This window comes from Lampetra planeri, chromosome 9 (genome assembly GCF_965212315.1).
Source record: "Lampetra planeri chromosome 9, kcLamPlan1.2.h2, whole genome shotgun sequence".
Taxonomy (NCBI): Eukaryota; Metazoa; Chordata; class Hyperoartia; order Petromyzontiformes; family Petromyzontidae; genus Lampetra; species Lampetra planeri.
In genome coordinates this window covers 5,585,047-5,605,025 of record NC_136115.1, presented here as the reverse complement: position 1 = coordinate 5,605,025, position 19,979 = coordinate 5,585,047, and the positions used below count along the sequence as shown (strand labels likewise).

General features: G+C 43.0%; 2 protein-coding genes across 2 annotated transcripts in view; one reads left to right on the top strand and one right to left on the bottom strand.

Annotated features, from left to right (window-relative positions):
• Positions 1–7,758, bottom strand: part of LOC144720762 (guanylate cyclase 2G-like) — a 29,622-nt gene extending 21,864 nt beyond the window's left edge. The window contains exons 1-7 of the mRNA XM_078597787.1: positions 7,516–7,758; positions 6,758–7,106; positions 5,971–6,080; positions 3,996–4,178; positions 2,286–2,430; positions 1,689–1,824; positions 467–479 (exon numbers count right to left, since the gene is read on the bottom strand). Of these exons, the coding sequence (XP_078453913.1) occupies positions 467–479; positions 1,689–1,824; positions 2,286–2,430; positions 3,996–4,178; positions 5,971–6,080; positions 6,758–7,106; positions 7,516–7,758 (1,179 nt within the window). The remainder of the gene's footprint in view (positions 1–466; positions 480–1,688; positions 1,825–2,285; positions 2,431–3,995; positions 4,179–5,970; positions 6,081–6,757; positions 7,107–7,515) is intronic.
• An 11,144-nt stretch (positions 7,759–18,902) lies between these two features.
• Positions 18,903–19,979, top strand: part of LOC144720611 (long-chain-fatty-acid--CoA ligase 1-like) — a 37,836-nt gene continuing 36,759 nt past the window's right edge. The window contains exon 1 of the mRNA XM_078597482.1: positions 18,903–18,991. The gene's annotated coding sequence lies outside the window, so the exon portion shown is untranslated. The remainder of the gene's footprint in view (positions 18,992–19,979) is intronic.

Below are 19,979 nucleotides of genomic sequence, written 5' to 3'. Positions count from 1 at the left end.
TCTGTGCTACAAATATGATACGTCTTGGAAATCACCGAAAACCCTAGGACTATATTTATAACCCACACCGAGTATGCATAATAGAGGTGACTGAATGATGAATGTCTTGTGAACAAATCACCCGGAATGCACCCACTGCCATCAGTCCTCGGAAACTAGGCAGTGTTGTGCCTGGATTGTGCTTGGATGTGTGACCACTACGCATGACATGGGTATAATAGGCATGAGAGGGCAGTGCAGAAAAAAAGTCGCTGTTCTGTATTTCCCCTCCTTCAACTTTGAATGACCGGTGTGATGAAGTGTGTCAAATAGCCCTCATCAAGCAGTGGGTTGACAAATGGGCAGCACACGTGCGTGTATGATGTTTCATTTTCAGTTTCCAATTGAAGTGCATTAGCCAAGCATGGGCAGACATTAAAACACAGCGCACACAGGGCACTCTCTCCAAATTGGACGCACATCTAACCTCTCCTGCACACCTGTCAGCCCGAAAGAAAAAAGTGAAGCAAGATCAAAGACGTAACCGATCACAAGTGAAACCATTGTTTTTTGGTGCCAGTGACTGCCGGTGCCAACGCTGAAGAGGTCGGCTTTTTTTGGTGGGTGACGTGAAAATGACGACGTACTGATTGGTGCTTCCTGGCATAGCTCCCCTGTGAAGCCACACTCTGGCATGTCGGAAGGGGGCCGACCATCTGGCCAACCCATCTTCTGGTATTCCGGGGTAAAGCTGAAAGGGAATGACACGCTGATTGTCATATAAATGCCCTGGAAGTCCCGTAGTTATATCAGTCTGCTTGAAACTATGTTTTGTTTTTACTTCTCAATTTACAATCTATGCAATGCTACGTCTTTATTATATACGCAGGAAACTGCATATCAACATATGCATTTGTTCCGTGCAATTTCTCCTAGTTACTAAGTAACTTTATTTTCTATAATGAGCTTTAAGAATGTATGATGATATATCTGCCTTGTTTATATACGTACAAAAATAGAAAATAAAATTATCGAGAAGAATCATTTCTATATGTATTACGTGTTACAGGCTCTAACTGTGGAAAAGTTACTCTGAACATGGACATTGCCGAAACATTAGACCATTGTATAATTTGTAGTTATAGTAAGACAAACTTCATTACACATGTAATTGCATTGTAGTGCTTGTTACTGTAAGTGCTTCGGTATTGTTTAAGAATATTTTTCATAGGTCTATATATTCTTAATGCCTTATTTTAACTTAATGTTTGACTTATTAACGTTGACCATTATGAATGTTGCGCTCAATAATCAAGTTAAATCTTCTGCATTTATCTCAGTAAATTCCACAGCACATTCGTCTATATGGTGATAACTTTCAGTCTTCAGTGATTTATGATTAAACATTTTACCTACGGTTTGAATTTTCACACTGAATAATTAACATGACCTTCTCTGCAATTCACATCACACAAAGGTAGTGTGTACAATTGGTCCATTAAATATTTGTCAATAACAGTGCCCTCAAGAGAAATATATAAATGGCAACAATACAGGCAGAGTAGAGAGAAGGACGACCATTGCCTGAAATATCAACTATTATGTATTTATTGCGTCTTTCCATAAGTATTATTGTGCACCACTGCCAATGCAGTATCGCCATTTTTTGTTCGATTAACTCATCTATTGAAAGGAAAATGCTGTAGAACCTGAGAGCCTTCTGGAAGGTGTCGAACACCATCACGGGCAGGAACTGGCTGGCATTCCCCTTCTTCTGCAGGTCAAAGACGGCGTAATCCAGGAAGCGCTCTCCGTTCACATCAATACTCACCTGCCCCGATGCACCTGACAACAAAATGTGTACAGCACAGTTTAAAAACCTAGGGATGTACTTATTCAGGGTCTCGATAAAATGCAACATTCAATTTTTTTTATAAACATGTAGCAGTCTCTAGTAAGCTTGAGGGATCACGCAAATTTATTACGTATGACATATGAATCTAAAGAAAACGTTATTACTGACAAATGCATCATTACACTTCTATTAATAACTAATGTACTCGGCGATGCCACTATAACCACGATTGTGCCTTTAAAAATGAAACTAATGTGGCTGATAATTGTGCCATCAGAGGTATCATTAATTGTTTGACCAGAGGTTTTATGCCCAAATCATAATCACCCGTGTCTAAACACAGTCTAACTCTTTGGCATGTTGTTTTACCATTCAGTCGACACATCCCCTGGTTATCCCACAGGTGCTGTGCATTACGGTAGGGCCAATGCCGATTTGCACGGACGCTCACCATAGAACTTGATCTTGTTTGAGCCCCTGATGGTCCTGATGACCGCCCGTCCATCGCGGGGATTGCCGCCCTGTCTCAGTAGCTCGCGTACGGCCATGGCGTACAGGATGCCCGCATCGTGCAGGTACGCAGCGTAAGGGCTCACCTGCAAGCGGTGTCACAAGTAAAACACCGCAATGCAATGAAAACAACTAAATATTCGTTCGTTAGTAGAAGCTGCCTTTACAATGCAAGGTCTAGCCACATGGGGCGAGGTCACCTTTGGTGTTGCCACGGTGCTGAGATGTTAAATACCTCGCTTGGTATGCAGAAGGTCGTGAGTTCGATCCCGATCCTGACGCATGTATATTTGGAGTTTGCATGTTCTCTACCCGTGGTTGTGTGAATTTATCTCCGGTTTTCCCCTCCACATTTAGAAAAATACGTTTAGAGTTTTCGGCTACTATACATTTCCACATGATAAACCGCTATCATTTGTGGCTATATTTTAGTGGGCCTTACCTGTTAGAATAAAAAAAAAGCTCAGTTTTATATAACTGCGTGTGCTTTCTTAATTGAGCTGTATAGCTCTCCCGATATGTTTTCGAGTTAGACTGTGTGTTCGGTATTATGTCCGTCGTGGAACAAAATTCAGCTCCTGAAGAAACCGCCAGCACTTGGAGCGAAGCAGCAGACATCATGCCAAACGACACGTGGTGAAACCTGAACAGGTACTAGATAGCCGATGAACAAGTTAATTTATCCACCATGACTCCCGTCCTTCAAACAGTAAATTGATATGGTCACCGAAATAACTGAGCTTTATTTGAGCAAGCTACAAACTCTGCCTCAGGGTTCGTAGTCTCAGGCGACAAATGCAGGTGGATTTGTTATATTTGCAGCGCGAAGACAATGTGTGATGACCTGCCAATGGTGAGCTCCCACCAGAGTATTTCTCCAGAGAATCTGCCTGGTGGAGAACACACTCGTGTTGAAAGTACCGTGTTTCCTTCCAGCTACATGCACCCAATTAATCCATCTGCACGAGGCACCTGGGAATGGAAAACCCAAGGCGCGGCTGCTTCCTAACGCAATCACTGGTGGAAGGGCCTCCGCTAAAGGAGACTTTAGAAAGAGAGCCCCGTGAGAGGGTTACTATATTCTTAGGTTTTTTTCGGTAAAGTCACGTAGGTAAGAAAATAAAATGTATTCTATTTTTATTTTACTTTTATTAATTTTAATTTTCATTTTGTACCTACGTGACTTTACCGAAAAAACCTAAGAATATGAATCCTTGCAGTCACGAAAGCTTCAAATCTAGAAAGGGTTACTATATTGTGTCCTACTCTTCCATGCTGTCCAGTCGTCTTGAAGAGTTGAGAGGTGGCAGTATGAAATAATCCATAATAGAGGTGTTTGGGTTAGATCGCGTAAATATATAAATGTATCGTTAAAACCCGCCACCATCCGACACAGCCAACTCGTAAGGGTTGTCACGTTCTGTTTACGTGACAACCCTTACTAGTTGGTTGCGTCGGGTGGTGGTGGGTTTTAACGACACATTTGTATATTTACGTGATCTAACCCAAACACCTCTATTATGGATGATATTGGTCACGAAACCCTACGTGTTAAGTATGAAAGAACATTGCCCATAGCTTCAAATGCCACGTCAGGAGATTGGATCAGTCGCATATTCATCATCAACAGCAAAATCCAATGCTCACGGACCTCTTTGTAGCTGGAGAGATTGCTGTGGAAGGGCGGCCCGGCCAGACGGCGCCGCACCTCCTGCAGGAACACGTCGTAGTCGTAGGTCCCGTACGCCTTGATGGCAAACAACAGCACCGGCTCCAGCGCCCGTAGGGCCATGGAGTCCAGGCCTTCAGCCACCACAGACTTCCAGAAGCTATCCTGCCCAAGGGACGGCACCGGTTATCAAGGGCAGTTTGAGCTCTGTTCATAGTAAAGGGGGGTTTTTTTTTGGGGGGGGGGGGGTTATATCGCGTCGAAATAAATGTGTCGTTAAACCCGCCACCACTCGACACAGCCGATTAGTAAGGTTTGTCACGTAAACAAAACCTGCCAATTAGTTGCTACTTCAGCACACCGCTGTGTTGGAGAGTAAACCAAGGCCGTAATTATCATATATATTGGGGGAGACACATCCCCCCCCCAATATTCAAATATGCTCAAAATGTCCCCCCCAATATATTGCTATCAAATAGATTTCTGTTTATATAATTGTGGTTATGTTTGTACTTTATTCATCTCGAATCTCTGCCATTACATACAATGAAACAAGAAAAGGTAAAAAAAGAAAAAACAGAGCAATGTAATACAATATACTATTAGACATTATTGTAAAAAAAAAAGTTCATTCTATGTGTTAGTGAATTTTTTTTTATTTTAGACAGGAAATGAGTTTTCATATTTAGATTTTTTTTCTGGGGGGGTACCCCAAACCCCCTATATGATTTGGTCCCCCAATGTTGACTCCATGGCTACGGCCTTGGAGCAAACCTACGACATCTACAATTTGAGTACACCTGTGTGCTCAAGTCGTAACTAATTGACACGTTTTGTTGACGTCACAATTTTTACCAATCGACTGTGTTGGGAGGTGGTGCGTTAACGACACATTTCTATTGACGTGATCTAACCCAAATTTGTTTCATTATGAATAATATCGGGCGTGAAAGCCTAAGCGTTAGATTGAGCTCTGTTGTTTGGAGTGTCCTGGATGGTGAAAACACTGCACATGCACAGCTAGGCGTCAGCAGAGCTACTATTGCGTTTGTTTTTTGTTAGTGGTTGTGCTATGCAACTCTCTCCGATGTGTTGTCGTGTTGTGCCGCGTGCAGCTATTCAGTAACTGAATAAGAAGCTCCCAGCACGTGGAGCTACTGTAAAAGTCAAACATCACGCTGAACAACCCTGGGCAGCAACCTAAAAACACATTGGAGAGCTGATCAAGTAGTTGACTACTCCACTCTTCACGGTTCACTCTCACCTCAGTGTGCGTTGCACTTTCAATGCATTTATTTTTTATTAACTCGTAGATCTACTGAAACCATGTTGATGGAACTTTATAGGTTGACGTGGAATTCAGGAGACCTGGCGTGGATTGTGAGGACTGGAGTAGATGCTGACTTTGGTAACCGAGAGTCATACAAAAAATAACAGCAAACATGCTGTAAAGGAAACTATAAATACATGCATGTCTGAAAAGTCATGTCTCTATTCTGCAATAAATAGCACAGCACGCTGGTCCTGGTCATAAATACAGACTCTGTCTGTCTACTATGTGATGCATCCTTCCAATGTGAATTGGCAAGGCAACACGATGGCGAGATGTTAACGACCTTGCCTGTTAAGCAGGAGGCCATGGGTTCGATCCCGACCCTGACGCCGGTATATTTTTAGTTTGCAAGTTCTCCCCGTGGTCGTGTGGACTTTTCTCCAGGTCCTCCGGTTTTTCCCTCCACATTTAGAAACATGCGTTTTGAGTATTTGTCTGCTATAAATGTCCACGTGATAAGCCACTTCGTTAAGCTACCATTTGTGACCAGGTTGCTTCTGAAAAAGAGCTATATAGCTCAGTGGGACTTACCTGGTAAAATATAAAAAGTAGTTTATTGTTGTCATAGTAAATGTGACAGTACAACATGAACGAATAGTACGTGGCTGCCACTGGCTCGCTCACCTCAAATTGTTGCACAACGAGGAAGACAAACTTTCCCGTGGTGAGGCCAAGGGCCTGGGCCTCCAAAAGGATCTCCCGTGCCTCATCCGAGCCACACATCAGGATCACGACTGCAGGGTGCACCACACAGCAGCTTATTAGTATGATAACTAAGTGTGCCCAATGAGGATGGTTTGTGATGCCATGTGATGATACTTGCCTGTGCGTTTTAGGTCATATATGAAACGTATGCAGAGTGGTCGAGAAGTTAGTGGTATTTTGGATCCTTAATTTCCGTGTGCTAAACGCAAATGTATGTTAATTTTGCGGAGATGTTGTTTTGAAAAATTAAACATGGTAGAATAGAGAGTAGAACGATGTGTTAAATCCTGTTATCAATACATGTATCCACGTTTATACTTTATAATATACCTTGCGCAAATACAGAATACTGTCTGTTTATATCCCAACACCTCCAATTAGCACGGTTCGCTATGTACGGTGTGAAAGAAGTTCAACGTTCATACATAATGCTATACATTATATTATGTAAAAACTGCGATTCATGCCTCAGTCCCTTATTCACATTTATTTAAAGTAAATATCTGCTATCACAGTGATGTTATTTTTCATTTTCATGGATATAGATTTTTTTTCATATATTTGTGCATTCAGCTTAAGCTTTTCGGGTTATTTTTTTAAAAATACAACCGTTGCAAAAATGTTGCCAACCCAGGTGCCATTCAACCTCATCCTGGGCTGTGGTTTGGGCAGTGATGACTGGCGGCGGGCAGGCTCGCTCACTCACTCCTGGCCTTCCTCGAGACCTCCTGCAGGTTCTGGCGGTGAAGGCGCAGGTTGGACGTGTCGTACTTGATGCGCGCCGTGATGGTGACGGAGCGAGCCAACTCCCGCTCCACGCTCGCCCACAGCTCGTCAATGTTGGCCCACGTGCTGTTCTGAGCCGTGCCGCCCAGCATCGCGGCTCGCGTCCACCCAAAGTGACGCATGGTGGCCTCCAGCATCTGGCCCATGCGCTGCAGCGGTGACATGATGCGGACGTACGTGTCGTACACGGTGGTGCGGTCCATGCGCTGGGTCTGGCCCACGAAGCCCAGCATGGGCACGTTCCACTGAGCGGCCAAGAGGCCAGTCACCTGCATGCGCAGAGTGAACCGGTAAGCAATATACCATGCTCGATTCACGCTTGTATCTACTCTCCAGTACATGCTGTGTATTCCTGTAACATGGTTGTAGATTTAGCGTCATGTAGATTTCATTTGTACTTGTGTTTTCAAATCAATTTTTATGATAACATGTTTGGCTTTTGTTCGAATAAATATGCATGTTGATATCTAGATTATGACCTGCATTATGCATGAGACCTGCAACATGCCATTTCAGTAATGAGATCGTTAACTTACAAAACCTATGGGAAATACACATGACAAATACATAGCATATACGCATTGAACCACCAGTAATGTTTAAGTTTGAAAAATAATAATAATTGGTGCCTCACTTGGAAACATGAACAACTCCATGTGCAAGTGTTGCAGATCTCACCTCGGACGCTTCGGCACAGACGGGTCCCAGGAGCGCGATGATGCCCTGGTCGCGTACCTGCTTTATGAAGGAGTCGAGGGACACCTTGGGATCGCACGCGCAGTCGGCGTACGTGAACGCGAACGTGTGATTGGGCAGGAAGGTGGGGTTGGCGTTGAGGGCGTCGAGGGCAATCTGCAACCCTGCGCCGAGCCGCAGGGCACTGAATGGGTTCGAGAGGGACTGAGGGGCCTGCAGGCCCATGAGGAATCGCTCAGCCAGAGCTCCGAGGCCACCGATCAATAGCATGGTCAGGATTCTCACCCGAGTGGTGGCCATCCCCATGCAGCTATAACTCTGCCTGTATGCTGCACGCGAAGAGATTTGTTTTAAAAGCCTTAACAATTTGCAGTGGTTCACTCACTTCGAGTACATACTGCTGTACGTGCCAGGTTAAGAATAAAGAGGGTATTTGAGATTATTATTTCTTGTAAACAGTTCAACTGCTGTTTCACAAATTCAATCAACAGCTAATACAGCAATAGCCCTTGAAAAGTAAACCTTGGATTAATGCAAACATTCCATCGTATCCATTAGCTTGCAATGACTGGCGTATGACTAAGAAAATAATAAAAGTGGAACTGTCAATTATTTTCACAAAGCAATCCCGCCTTTTTTTTCAGAATGGTATAAATTCAGAAAAAAATAGACGGCAGAGCTACCCATGACATCCGCTTCAGATTAACTGCAGAGGTGAATGTTGCAGCGAGACAAGGTTACCTAGACGCTTGTCACCTCCCGACTGAGGGCGGCACTTTTATACCCAAAATCTGTACTGATAGCGGGTGGCCAGTTCGCCACGGGTGCCGATGGTGGCATTATGCACATCCCAGGTGCACGCGGGAACAGAAGCTATGTTCTATTGCGCCATCCCTGCGAGAGACAATTGGTGATGATTTTTTTTCCACTCCACCCAGGGATGCTGTAATTGGTGTGCACTAGCTAGGGATCACACCTCAGCCTGGCGACTTTCCTCTCACACCCGGCTCAGTAATATCAACACTGCAATGATAACGTTGAATGTCATGTATGTAACACATAACTGTGGAAGGTGGCTCTCAAGTCCATACAGTTAATGAAATGCGTGGGGGGGGGGGGTTGGGGGGGCATATAAGAAGTGAAATTAAATATATATTTAACAATTCCTGAGAAAAGTTTAAAACATCTTTTTTTCAAACTACACTCGCCTCAGCACGACAAAAATATTAAACGAATTTCCAATTTCCAGTCTGCAATTTCACATCAATTGTCAATTGTCAACTTACATCATACTGTGTCATTGATTCAATGCTTCACCAGTAGTTAGGCATTCTTTTATTGGTTTTGCACTGATTAAATGGATTTTGCCAGGCATGGCATTTAAGTTGTCCAATGCAGCAGTGCATTATCTCACTCCCTTGCCCAGCAGGACAGGTCTATGAGTTGTATGCCCAGCTGTAAACTTCACCATGAAGATATTTTCATTGAAGCAGAAATTTGAAGCCTTCCAATACTGGCTTGGTCAAGTACAGTTCTCGGTCAGGCCCTATTGATTATCAAATAGTAAGTAGCCTATATACATAAGGGCCGTCCATAAATGATGTCACGTACCTAGGGGGGGGGGGGGGTCAGACATTTGTGACGATGTGTGACGAGGGGGGTGGGTTTCAGAAATGTGACGTCACATCAATATGCGCAACTTTAAATGAATATAAACACGTTCTACTTAATTAAATATACTTTTAAATAAATGTTTTCTCCTACAACATCAGAGTGCAGCGCCACATTAAATACGCACTACAATGACAATAGTTTAAAGCGATTTGAAGCATGTTTTTTTTTGGGAGGGGGGCAGAACTTTGTGACGTCATATTTAAGGGGGGGTCTGACTTTTTGTGACGCCGTGTGACGATGGGGGGGGGGGTCAAAAATCGTCAAAAATCGCGTGACCTCATTTATGGACGGCCCCTAAGTATACTTTACTTAAGATACCATGCATTCCAGTACTGCATTTAACATTCAGTGATTATTTGAGTGTCCATTTGAAATAGTTTGTTCCCATGCCAATAACCTACGTCATGTACTTATCTGGGGTTTAAAATATGCCTGAAAGAATTGTGTTGTGACAAGTAAAACTCACTTGAAATATCCATCAGGTTAGATAAATGTACTGCATTAAATGTATGTGCCCTGAATGTGAACGCATTGTGCATAAACGATTACATGCATATTAACACAGCAAGCAAAATAATGGCAATGTTGCTTCAAGTGCTGTAGTCCAGCAGAGTAAACATTGCGGAAGAACATTGATGGCTACACCCACACACGAATTACTATAAACAGTCACGCTTACCAAGGAAACTGCATAACCAGAAAAGCAGCATTGAGCCTTCTTTCAGCCAGATACAGATATTCAACCCCTAGGATTGTTTTACAGCTCACGTGAAAGGGTTTCTAAGTAAAGTTGAAGTTAATGTGTGTTTTAGTCTATAGCTCTACATTCTCAGTATAGTGATTCATCAAAAAGGTGTGATTGCCTTTTGCATTGGGCCAACATTACAGGCCTGCCTATCAGCAGAGAGCTCAACCATTTGAATCCTTTATTTTTTGTATTGGAAGCTATTTAAAATATATATAATGAACGCCATTATATTTCCTGGAAAGTACTGTTAAATATGTATTTCCACTTCACCAATGACATCAGAAAAAAAGAGGCAGGTCATTTGACCAATTCATGAACTAAATTCGTGAAAAATTGTCCATGTGATATACGGCTGTAAAGTAATATTCATCCCATTGTGAATTCACTGCTGAGTTCGCTGAGCATACTTCACCATACTAGTCAGTGCGTGGCAGTTGAAATTGTAAAGTTTCTTAATTCGTCCACCTCTGTCCACCCAGCAGTATCAATGGGTGAACCAGAGTCGATCCATAGGTTACGCGTGGTGGGATAAAGTGTGGATATTCACCCCTTTTCCCCAGCTGTCTGACCAGTGTCAAAGAGTCGGCCAGATACTCCGATGGAGCTTTCTAGAGCGCCTTCGAATGGAGGCCCTTCCGCTAGCAGTGGCATGATTATAAAATTATGATTTACATGGCATTGTTTTAACATGAGGGTCGTCAATCAGAATATTCTATTTCATAGGCAGCAACAGCTGAAACGTGTGACAGCGGTAAACGACTGACGACCGAAATTTATTGGCACATAAACTCAAAGTGATGGGTAACATGGCAACCGATCGATTGTCTCACTGCTGGCGCGCCTCGAGATGTACCACATGGGAGGCACGGTATAAATAATAAATGATGTTGATGATACTTGCATGAGATAACATTACATATTTTGCCCACCAAGCACACGCTACAGGAGTAAAACAACAGCCTCATTATACCTGTAGCAAGATTCACTAATAGGCTGCCCTCGTTTGCAGCTAATTAGTGCTCACACGTTCCTAACCTTTAATTAGGCCACTCCGATCTCTACAGTTTTCGCCCACTTTGGTATATGCCCGTGCATCTAAAATGTACTTGGAACAATGTGGATGAGACAAATCTATTCAGAGTCCAAGGTTAGCTTTATTAGGTTGCCTCTGGCTCCACAGGCCTTGCACGAGTGTATGAAAGGTACACACTGCGTATCACACAAGTTACACATGCTTGTGCCTCGGTTTAAATTGTTATATATGTATATAATAGAACTTTGTAAATCCACTGCTAAATGAATACTTTTCCACACCGTGTCAGTTATGGGTGTTGTTTGACCATACATCAATCACCACGTTGGTCAGTGTTGGTTTATTTATGAGAAGGGAGTAGGTGAGGGGTGGGGTGGTCCAGAACTGGTTCAGATTCAAGTTGCCCCTTAGCTTTGGCTGAGAATGAAATTCAGTTAAGAAACCTTCAAAGTCCCTTATACATAATGCAGTATAGAACACATGATTCTAATTAGCATGATAATTTTGCATATGTTATGGCCAATGAGTAAGAACTACTGGGAGGAAGACCTTGTATGTTGTAATTCGTTGCCTTTGCAACTGCTAGATGAAGGCTTTTTTCCATGCCTTGTCACTTTCCACAATACAATAGTGGTAAAAATGTATTTGCATAAAAGTGTATTGTATTTTACAATATACCTTTACCTTAACATGGGCGATGAAAAGGCTTTCCAGTATACAGTGCTGTTTCACTTTTCCCCCCATAGACATTCACCCTAAACGTTCAGTGCTCGAAATACGAACCTCCTGAGTATGTTTACATGCACGGGACGATGTAAAATTCACATTGACCACAGAAAGACTGACGTTTTTTGTAATTGTCGTTGTTGACTTTTGCTCTTATTTATTTGTAATTTTTAACCAGTGTCCATGAACACAGTATTATTGGCTTACAGCGAATAAAACAATTCCATTAAATGTACATAATCTGTAGCTTCAATACAGTGGATTTATATAGCACATAAATGCAACCACAAGATGCTGTACGTAAATACTTAAGAGGGGATATTAATTTTAAAGACGGGCAGTCATGGGTAGAAGTTAAAACGTAAGGTCTTGAGCCTGGATGGCTATGGGAATATAATTCCTGCAGCCATCATATAAGAAAGAGCAACTTCCCACTGAGTGAAGGTTGATTGGGAGCTTCGATAGAAATCCTTAGATGCACCCGCAAACTGGCTTTTGAAGAAGAGTACAGTCCAATATTGACTACATTTAGCTGCAGGTTAGAGCCAATTCAATATGAGACCATGTCTAGAGAGGACATAAGAATGGAGAGTGAGTTTGGGTTCATGCTGTTAATGATAACACAGAGATCGGTGCCATCAGCATGAAAATAACGGAGATGATTTTGTCCAGAGAGACAAGATATACTGGAAGAGCAGGGAGTTCAAGGATAGAGACTTATGTGATGCCACATCACAGGGGTTTCTGATAATAAGACAGTTAAATGAGATCACTCCAATCCTCATACACCAAGTTTTTAAGCTAAGTGTAAACTTGTCTTAAGATGTACTTTCAATAATGATTACATTTTATATAACATTCATACAATTGCACCTCAAAACGCTGTAAAATTATAATCTATTAATTATTAATAAGTTAACGTCAAATGTGGTACTAAAACCCCAAAGAAAGACATTAAGAGAAATATTCTTTAAGTATGGAGCGCAACAAAATACATTTACTAGCCCTTGAGGCAGTCTAATAAAAATAACAAAAGTTGTTTATAGTCCATAATACAAAACCTGTATTATGAATGACATTGGGTCGCGAAAGGCTATGTGTTAAAATGTTGTTTATAGTGTTAACCAAGTCAAACTCTCCGTCCATCACATCAGCCAGGAGCATCAACCCACTGATAGATGCCCCAGAATGCATTCCCAGCTCCTCATGCCAAGATGCCTCCTCTTTTAACATATTTTCGTCTCAGGTTATTTTTCTTCAATTTCTCTCTCATAAAGTTAAGACGTGTGCACCTGGCTTTCCAATCAAATGCATTAGTGCAATATCTACAAGTCGAGCAGTGTCAATTTTATACTTCTGTTGAACCATTCAGTCACTGCATCATCCGAGCCAGTGTTGGGCCCTAAAAGCAAGGGTGGTTTTCCAATGGCTATTTGCGGTGCTAGGCCGAAACAGAATCACGTTACGCTGGCCTTACAGAACATCTGAATCTGCCTTGGAGCCAATCTAGTTATGGTAGGGGAGAGAGGTGGCTAATTTTGCATCCACGGTGTGTGTCTTCAGTCATGTTTCAGTTGTGTCTGACAAAAATTACTCGAAACTCAACCATAGCATCCTACCACGTCATAAACATGCATCTCGAAATGTTTATTGTGTGAAACATCAGCAGCACGGCTCCACTTCTGGAGTGAAAAAATATATATCTGACACCTTCTGAGCCGCACCAGGGCTGGCTCAGCACGACCCCCTGTGATGCTTAATTGTTCGGAAGAAAAGAGGTACATGAGGCCTGTTTTTAAATCATTTATATTAAGTTCGCTTGCTTGCTTGCGTGCTTGCTTGCTTGCGTGCTTGCTTGCTTGCTTACGACCGTGCAAATCTTTCGGTCGTTTTTTAACCCACTTCCCGTGATCCAATCGAGCTGACATTTTCCACACAGACTCGTTGTGCGAGACAATTAATGTTCGTGAAAAAAAATTCCCAAAATTTGACACTTTTTAGGCAAAAAAAATTGATTTTACATATATTCAAATAGAACTCATTCATGGCTTTGGCTGAACGTCACAGTGTAAGAGCCCAGAGCATAACCCCTCCACAGGCCGTGGCGGAGTAGCGCAGTTGGTAGTGCCCTCGCTTCCCATGCCAAAGGTCGCGGGATCGATCCCCGCGTCCTCCACAGGCGAATATATTTTTAAATCCTTTATATTAAGTTCGCTGCCACGCATATAAAGGATTTATAGTGAACAACTTTGTTTTTACGGGTTATACTTATTAAATCCTTTATATTAAGTTCGCTTGCTTGCTTGCTTAGGACTGTGCAAATCTTTCGGTCGTTTTTTTACCCACTTCCCGTGATCCAATCGAGCTGACATTTTGCACACAGACTCGTTGTGCGTGACAATGAATTTCCGTGAAATTTTTTTCCCAAAATTTTACACTGTTTAGGGAATTTTTAAAAAAATATTTATTAACCAATTGGTTAATGCTGGCACACAATCGTCTGACCCATAGGTGGCAGCCATCTCAAGCCAGAGGACGAGAGGACTCTAGCCGCCCCGATGCCACGCATATAAAGGATTTATAGTGAAAAACTTTGTTTTTACGGGTTAATTTTTTTATGGATTCAAGCTCCAAAGTTTGGTAAATGGTGATGGTGTTTAGCTTATAATCGGTGAACTTTCTAAAGAATACAAAGCATATGTTCGAAACACCGGCACTTATTTGGTGAAGCAAGTACCATTCGAGTGTGTTGAGGGCATTTGAAACAATCCCATTGGTTAACAGTTGGTAAATTAATAAAGCAGTGCATTCAATTGTAACAAGTACAAATTGGCACGGACAACGAGAGAAAACAAATTAAAGGCTATGCCCAATGCGATTTCCAAAAAAGGTTACAACACTTGTGTAACACATTTATAATAATTTGTGCAGCATTGGTGCTGCAAATGATTAGTTTTCTGTTTCACCCTCGGGTGTAACATGCCACAACCTCATGTTCCAACCAATGTCAATATGATTTACTTGTGGGAAATTTAACAGCCATTCAACATGTATGTTCTTCTCCACGTCTTTTTGTAATTCAATCATTGTCAAACCAGCTGATTTGGAGTTGATTTGGTCTTTAACAGGCTCACAAGACATACGACATTATTTGGTCATGGAATAAATAAGTGTCCCCTTCTTACCAAGTAAATAATCACTTTCGACATATATCCTGCTACCACCATGGTTGATTAAATCAGAGTTGCACCGCTGAGATGGAGCATTGAATTCAAGTCTTGTACAGTTGCTAGGTGGATTGTTGCTTTCTAGGGCCATCAGATGGCGATAGGTTGAGGAGGTCTTCACCTGGCACCGGATAAAATGTGGCTGATACTGATGACGAAGGAATAAATGTTCAACCGTTTCATAGACAGTTTGCAAGTGTGATTTAGAACTTTTCCATACAAGACAAAATAAAGAGTATGTGAAAACAAATGTGGTTGTAAAATACGTGATAGTATATAACTAGAGTACTCAGGTATTTTTTAACAGACACCAATTAGAATGCATGATTTTATTAAAAAAAAAATGTAGACGCTTAAATTTCCACCCAATTTGGGGTGTTCAAGTAGCATTTAAAACCAATGATATCTGCAAAGCTTGCCAGGCCCTGCCCCTCCCCACTTCCCACAAAACTCAACCTACTTTTTAATGCTTGCAAATCCATCATAAATCCCTCATGTCCATCTTTTGCAAAGACATGAATGTATTGTCCTTCCTGTTTAACACGTAGGTTTTCACGACCAATATCATCCATAATAGAGGTTTTTGGGTTAGATCGCGTAAATATATAAATGTGTCATTAAAACCCGCCACCACCCGACACAGCCAACTAGTAAGGGTTGTCACGTAAACAGAACGTGCCAATTCGTCACTGGTACAGCACACCGGTGTGTTTAAGAGCCAAGCCACAACATTTACAAACTGAGTCCGACGTTTCGCCAGTAATTACAATTAGCTTCATCAGACGACAGTCAGATTTGTGGAGAAGTCTTACGAAATGTTGTGGCTTGGCTCTCCAACACACCGGAGTGCTGTACTAGTGACGAATTGATATGTTCTTTTAACGTGACAACCCTTACGAGTTAGCTGTGTCAGGTGGTGGCGGGTTTTAAAGACACATTTATATATTTACACGACCTAACCCAAACACCTCTATTATGGATTGTCCTTCCTGTTTGCAAGACTTCTCAGATTGTGATGTCCCCAATATTCTTGCCTTCAGTATAGGGTACCATTATGATTATCTAATGGTTTTTACGTGTGATTTGAAACACGTGTCGTTATATCTCCGAAAATAACTTTGCTATGATTAGATTTGTGTGCCTAGGGAAGCCTCACTGAGACTCTATACTAATTTCAGGAGAGTTCTGTGAAGTCAGTTGTAAGTTACGATTGCCATGTACGTCTCAAGTAACTTGTGAACTATTTTTAAAAATGTAGCAAATTTCGACTGTTATGCAATCACACATGACCGACTCTTTTTTTTTTCTTTCAAATAAAGTCATGAGATCTTTAACGTCCAGTTCATGGCAAAGCAGATGGCGCATTTTCTTATGGTTAATACACTCACGGTATCAACCAGGGCGGCAGTGGGATTTAACTGTGAACTTCTGCTGTAGCAAGCAGCAAACGTCCTGCCACTGGCCCATGTCACCGATTACATTGTTTTGCCTTTATACATTTACACATGATAAGCCACTTTTGTTGAGCTATCATTTGTAACCAGGTCGCTTCTGAAAAATAATAGCTCATTGGGCTTTACCTGCCTGGTCAGATAAAAACAATAGTTGAGTTTTATTTGTATATTTTAAATGATTTGTTTAACTTGTCTCTACTTTGCACTCCTATGTTTTGTATTGTTTGTTGTTGTAACATTGACCCTCCCCTATTGGACACCTGTGAAAAAGAGCTTGACATCTCATCGGATTCCTCCAGTATACATATTCTGATTCTGCCATTACGGATTGACTTCTAATGGCAAATTTGCTACATTCATATAGGGAAAAGGGAACATGCAATTTGTTAAATATATCTGCAATTAATTGGATCTCTGTGGGCTCATGAAGGTCGACCTTAAATTGTGACATGAACATGAAGCTTAGGTAAATCATGTCAGCACTGCCATGGCAACACAGCACTTGCATTAATCATATATAGCAGTGACATCGTCGTGATGCCATTAAAACTCCATAAGGGCTCAATGGACATAACCCTCAAGTAATATATTCCTCATTAATGATCCTTCAAACTCAGGTCGGAGTCAGGGGGACACACCATCTGTGCATATCTACAACTATGGACTCTGTTCTTTTTTGGGTCTCGTTCTCGTTTCAGTTCTCTTTTAAGAATTTAAGTTATGTTTCTTTTGTATGTGATATATTTCTGCTGGTTGCACCATGCTGATGTACCACCGTGCCATTTGGAATATGACAACGCAAAATTGTTTGTGCATGTTCTTGGTTCTTTCGGTAAAGTCACCTAGAATGGAAATAATAAAAATAAAACAACAGGACCCTGCGGGGTGGGCTGGTAGGAATAATACTAATACCGGTACAGGGATATCGACCGCACACACACGCGCACACACACACGCACATACGCGCACACACGCACATACACGTACACACGCACACACACACACACACGTACACACACCGCACGCACACACACACACGTACACACACATGCACGCGCGCACACGCAATGAAGTTGTGTTGCTACGCTTCCAGTTCGCCGTGAATAACGATCCGAAGCCCAATAGCGCCCATTCATCACGCCGCTCGAGTGGGCCGGACACGCACACACGCACGCACACACACGCAGTCACACATATACACACACGCACGCACACACGCACACACACGCGCATACACACGCACACACACGCACGCACGCAAACACACACGCACACACACACGCGCACGCAAACACACACGCACACACACACGCGCATACACACGCACACACGCACGCACACACATACACACACGCACGCACGCGCACACACGCGCACACACACACACGCACCTCTCACCTGCAAGGCAGCGGTCGCCGCTTCTCCTCCCACATCTCTCGTCGCCGCAGCTGTAACGATGGTGCAAGTTTGTTTTTATCATCAATTCCTCCTCCACCCCTCCCCGCCACTGTTCACCCACCAGAATAAATGAGTTCGCCCATAGTCAGTCGATCAAAAAGTTTCGCCGTGAGGCGCCGGAAGCGACGGCCATCTTGTTTAATTCACAGATCGCAGGGGGAGCGGGCGGCCATCTTGTCGGACAGGGTCATGCCAAGTGTTTGCAGTAGGGGGCGATGTTGATACACGGACGGACGGACGGACGGACGGACACATTAATCTATTAGTGGTCTGGTCCACTTCGTTCCTACCAGTATAAAATAATTCTCACGTTTCGGCCACAACGCAAGCAGCCGTCCTCAGGTGGAGAACAGGTCTGTCGAGAAGACAGAGTCTGAATGACAATTATTTTATTATGTTTTATTTTTATTATTTTATTATTTCCATTCTAGGTGACTTTATCGAAAGAATCAAGAAGATGAATCCCTGCAGTCACGAACGCTTTAAATCGAAATTTGTTTGTGCATTGTTTTGTTCGCGGTTTTTTATTTTTATGTAACCAGGCCCCCATCGAGAATGCACATTTATTGTCCAATATATTTTTACCTATGCTAAAATAACCTAACCTCTCACGAATTCCAATTAAAAGCCAACGCTGCCCAGTGTGTAAAACTATAAGTGAAAGGAGTTCTGCTCAAATCCAAATTTTCGCGCCAAATTGGGAACGACGCGCGACTGCCCCGCACGCGGGGTGGGGGGGGGCCGGCGACCAATCAGAGCGCGAGCGGACCCTCCCCCCCACTTCCCCCCCACCCCCGCTTTCTCGCCCCTCCTGGCCCACAGGATTAGGCGTGGTGGCACATTCCGCGCGTGCATTAACCCCCTCGTTGACCAATGACAACGCGAAGCTGCGGGTGGGCGTGGCAACTACCGGGCGTCGCTCAATGGGCTAAGTGGGCGGGCGCGGGGGGGGGGAACTCAACCGTGTCACCCTCAGGCGGTGAGAAGAGGGAGGGAGGGGTGGGGGTAGCGAGGGGTGGGGGGGGGGGTTTTTAGCAACCAATCAGAGACGAGGGATACGATAGGGGGCGGGGCGAATCCGGCGCTAAGAGGGGTAGCGCAGAGAGGCGTCGGCACCGCCACGAGCACGCGTTGTGAGGTACAGTACACGCCAATGCAGCTACTGCTGCACCACTACCATCGATTTATTACAACATTAAAAGTGACACGTGCATGGTTAATACTTTATACGAGCGTATATGTGCCGGTCTGCGCGTGTGAGAGTGCGGCGGTGCAGATTAATTTAAATATTTGTTTTCGAGGAGTGGCGCCAATGTTGAAAGAGGGGGTTCTGTGCCACGTGCAAAGATGCAAGTTTGTGTATTGGCCATGTGCTTAGAAAGAGCTGGGGGGATGTGTGTGTGTGCTTAGGGTTTTGAGAGTTACCGAGGTGTTGTTAGCGAACAAGTTGAGACGGGTTTTGCAGTGAAAATAGTTTTTGTTATGAGCCATTGTTTGGTCAATGATGGCCAACGCTGTTGCTTCTGAGTGCCATGTGTGAATTCGTTTCACTGGTGCTCTGCAACATAGCTGAAGTTGCAGTAGCCAGCTAGGTTGTGAAATGTTCCATATAAGTTAACTTTTGAGATGCTAAGAAATTTTTGTTAGAGGCAGCTAATCAATTGCGTGGTTCCCCGGCCCACACTTGGACATGTTGTTACTCAATTCATCAAAGTGCACGTCCGAGTCTTGTGGGCCAAGATACAGGCCACCTGATGATCACTACGACAAGTTTCCACTAGTGAATTTACTAACTCTTTTAAAACATCAGTATTTGCAGACAATCGACGTTTCATGTAGCTTTCACAAATGCCATTTGTAGTGTTTCTGGTCACTTTAATAACGTAATATTGTTGAAAAAAGTGTTAATTTGACCCATCATGTGCACACATCCCAAACGACATCTGTATCCAAGGGCATGTTTGTATAGCCAAACCTGCAGTTACAGTACTTGCAACCTTGGCTATGCATTTGCATGTGTTGACGTTCCCATTATGGCAGAAAGTTGCACGTTTTGGAAGTTGTGAGTTGATGTTGCTCACATTGCTCATGATGGAGGTAATACTGGATAGAGTGTATACATGATT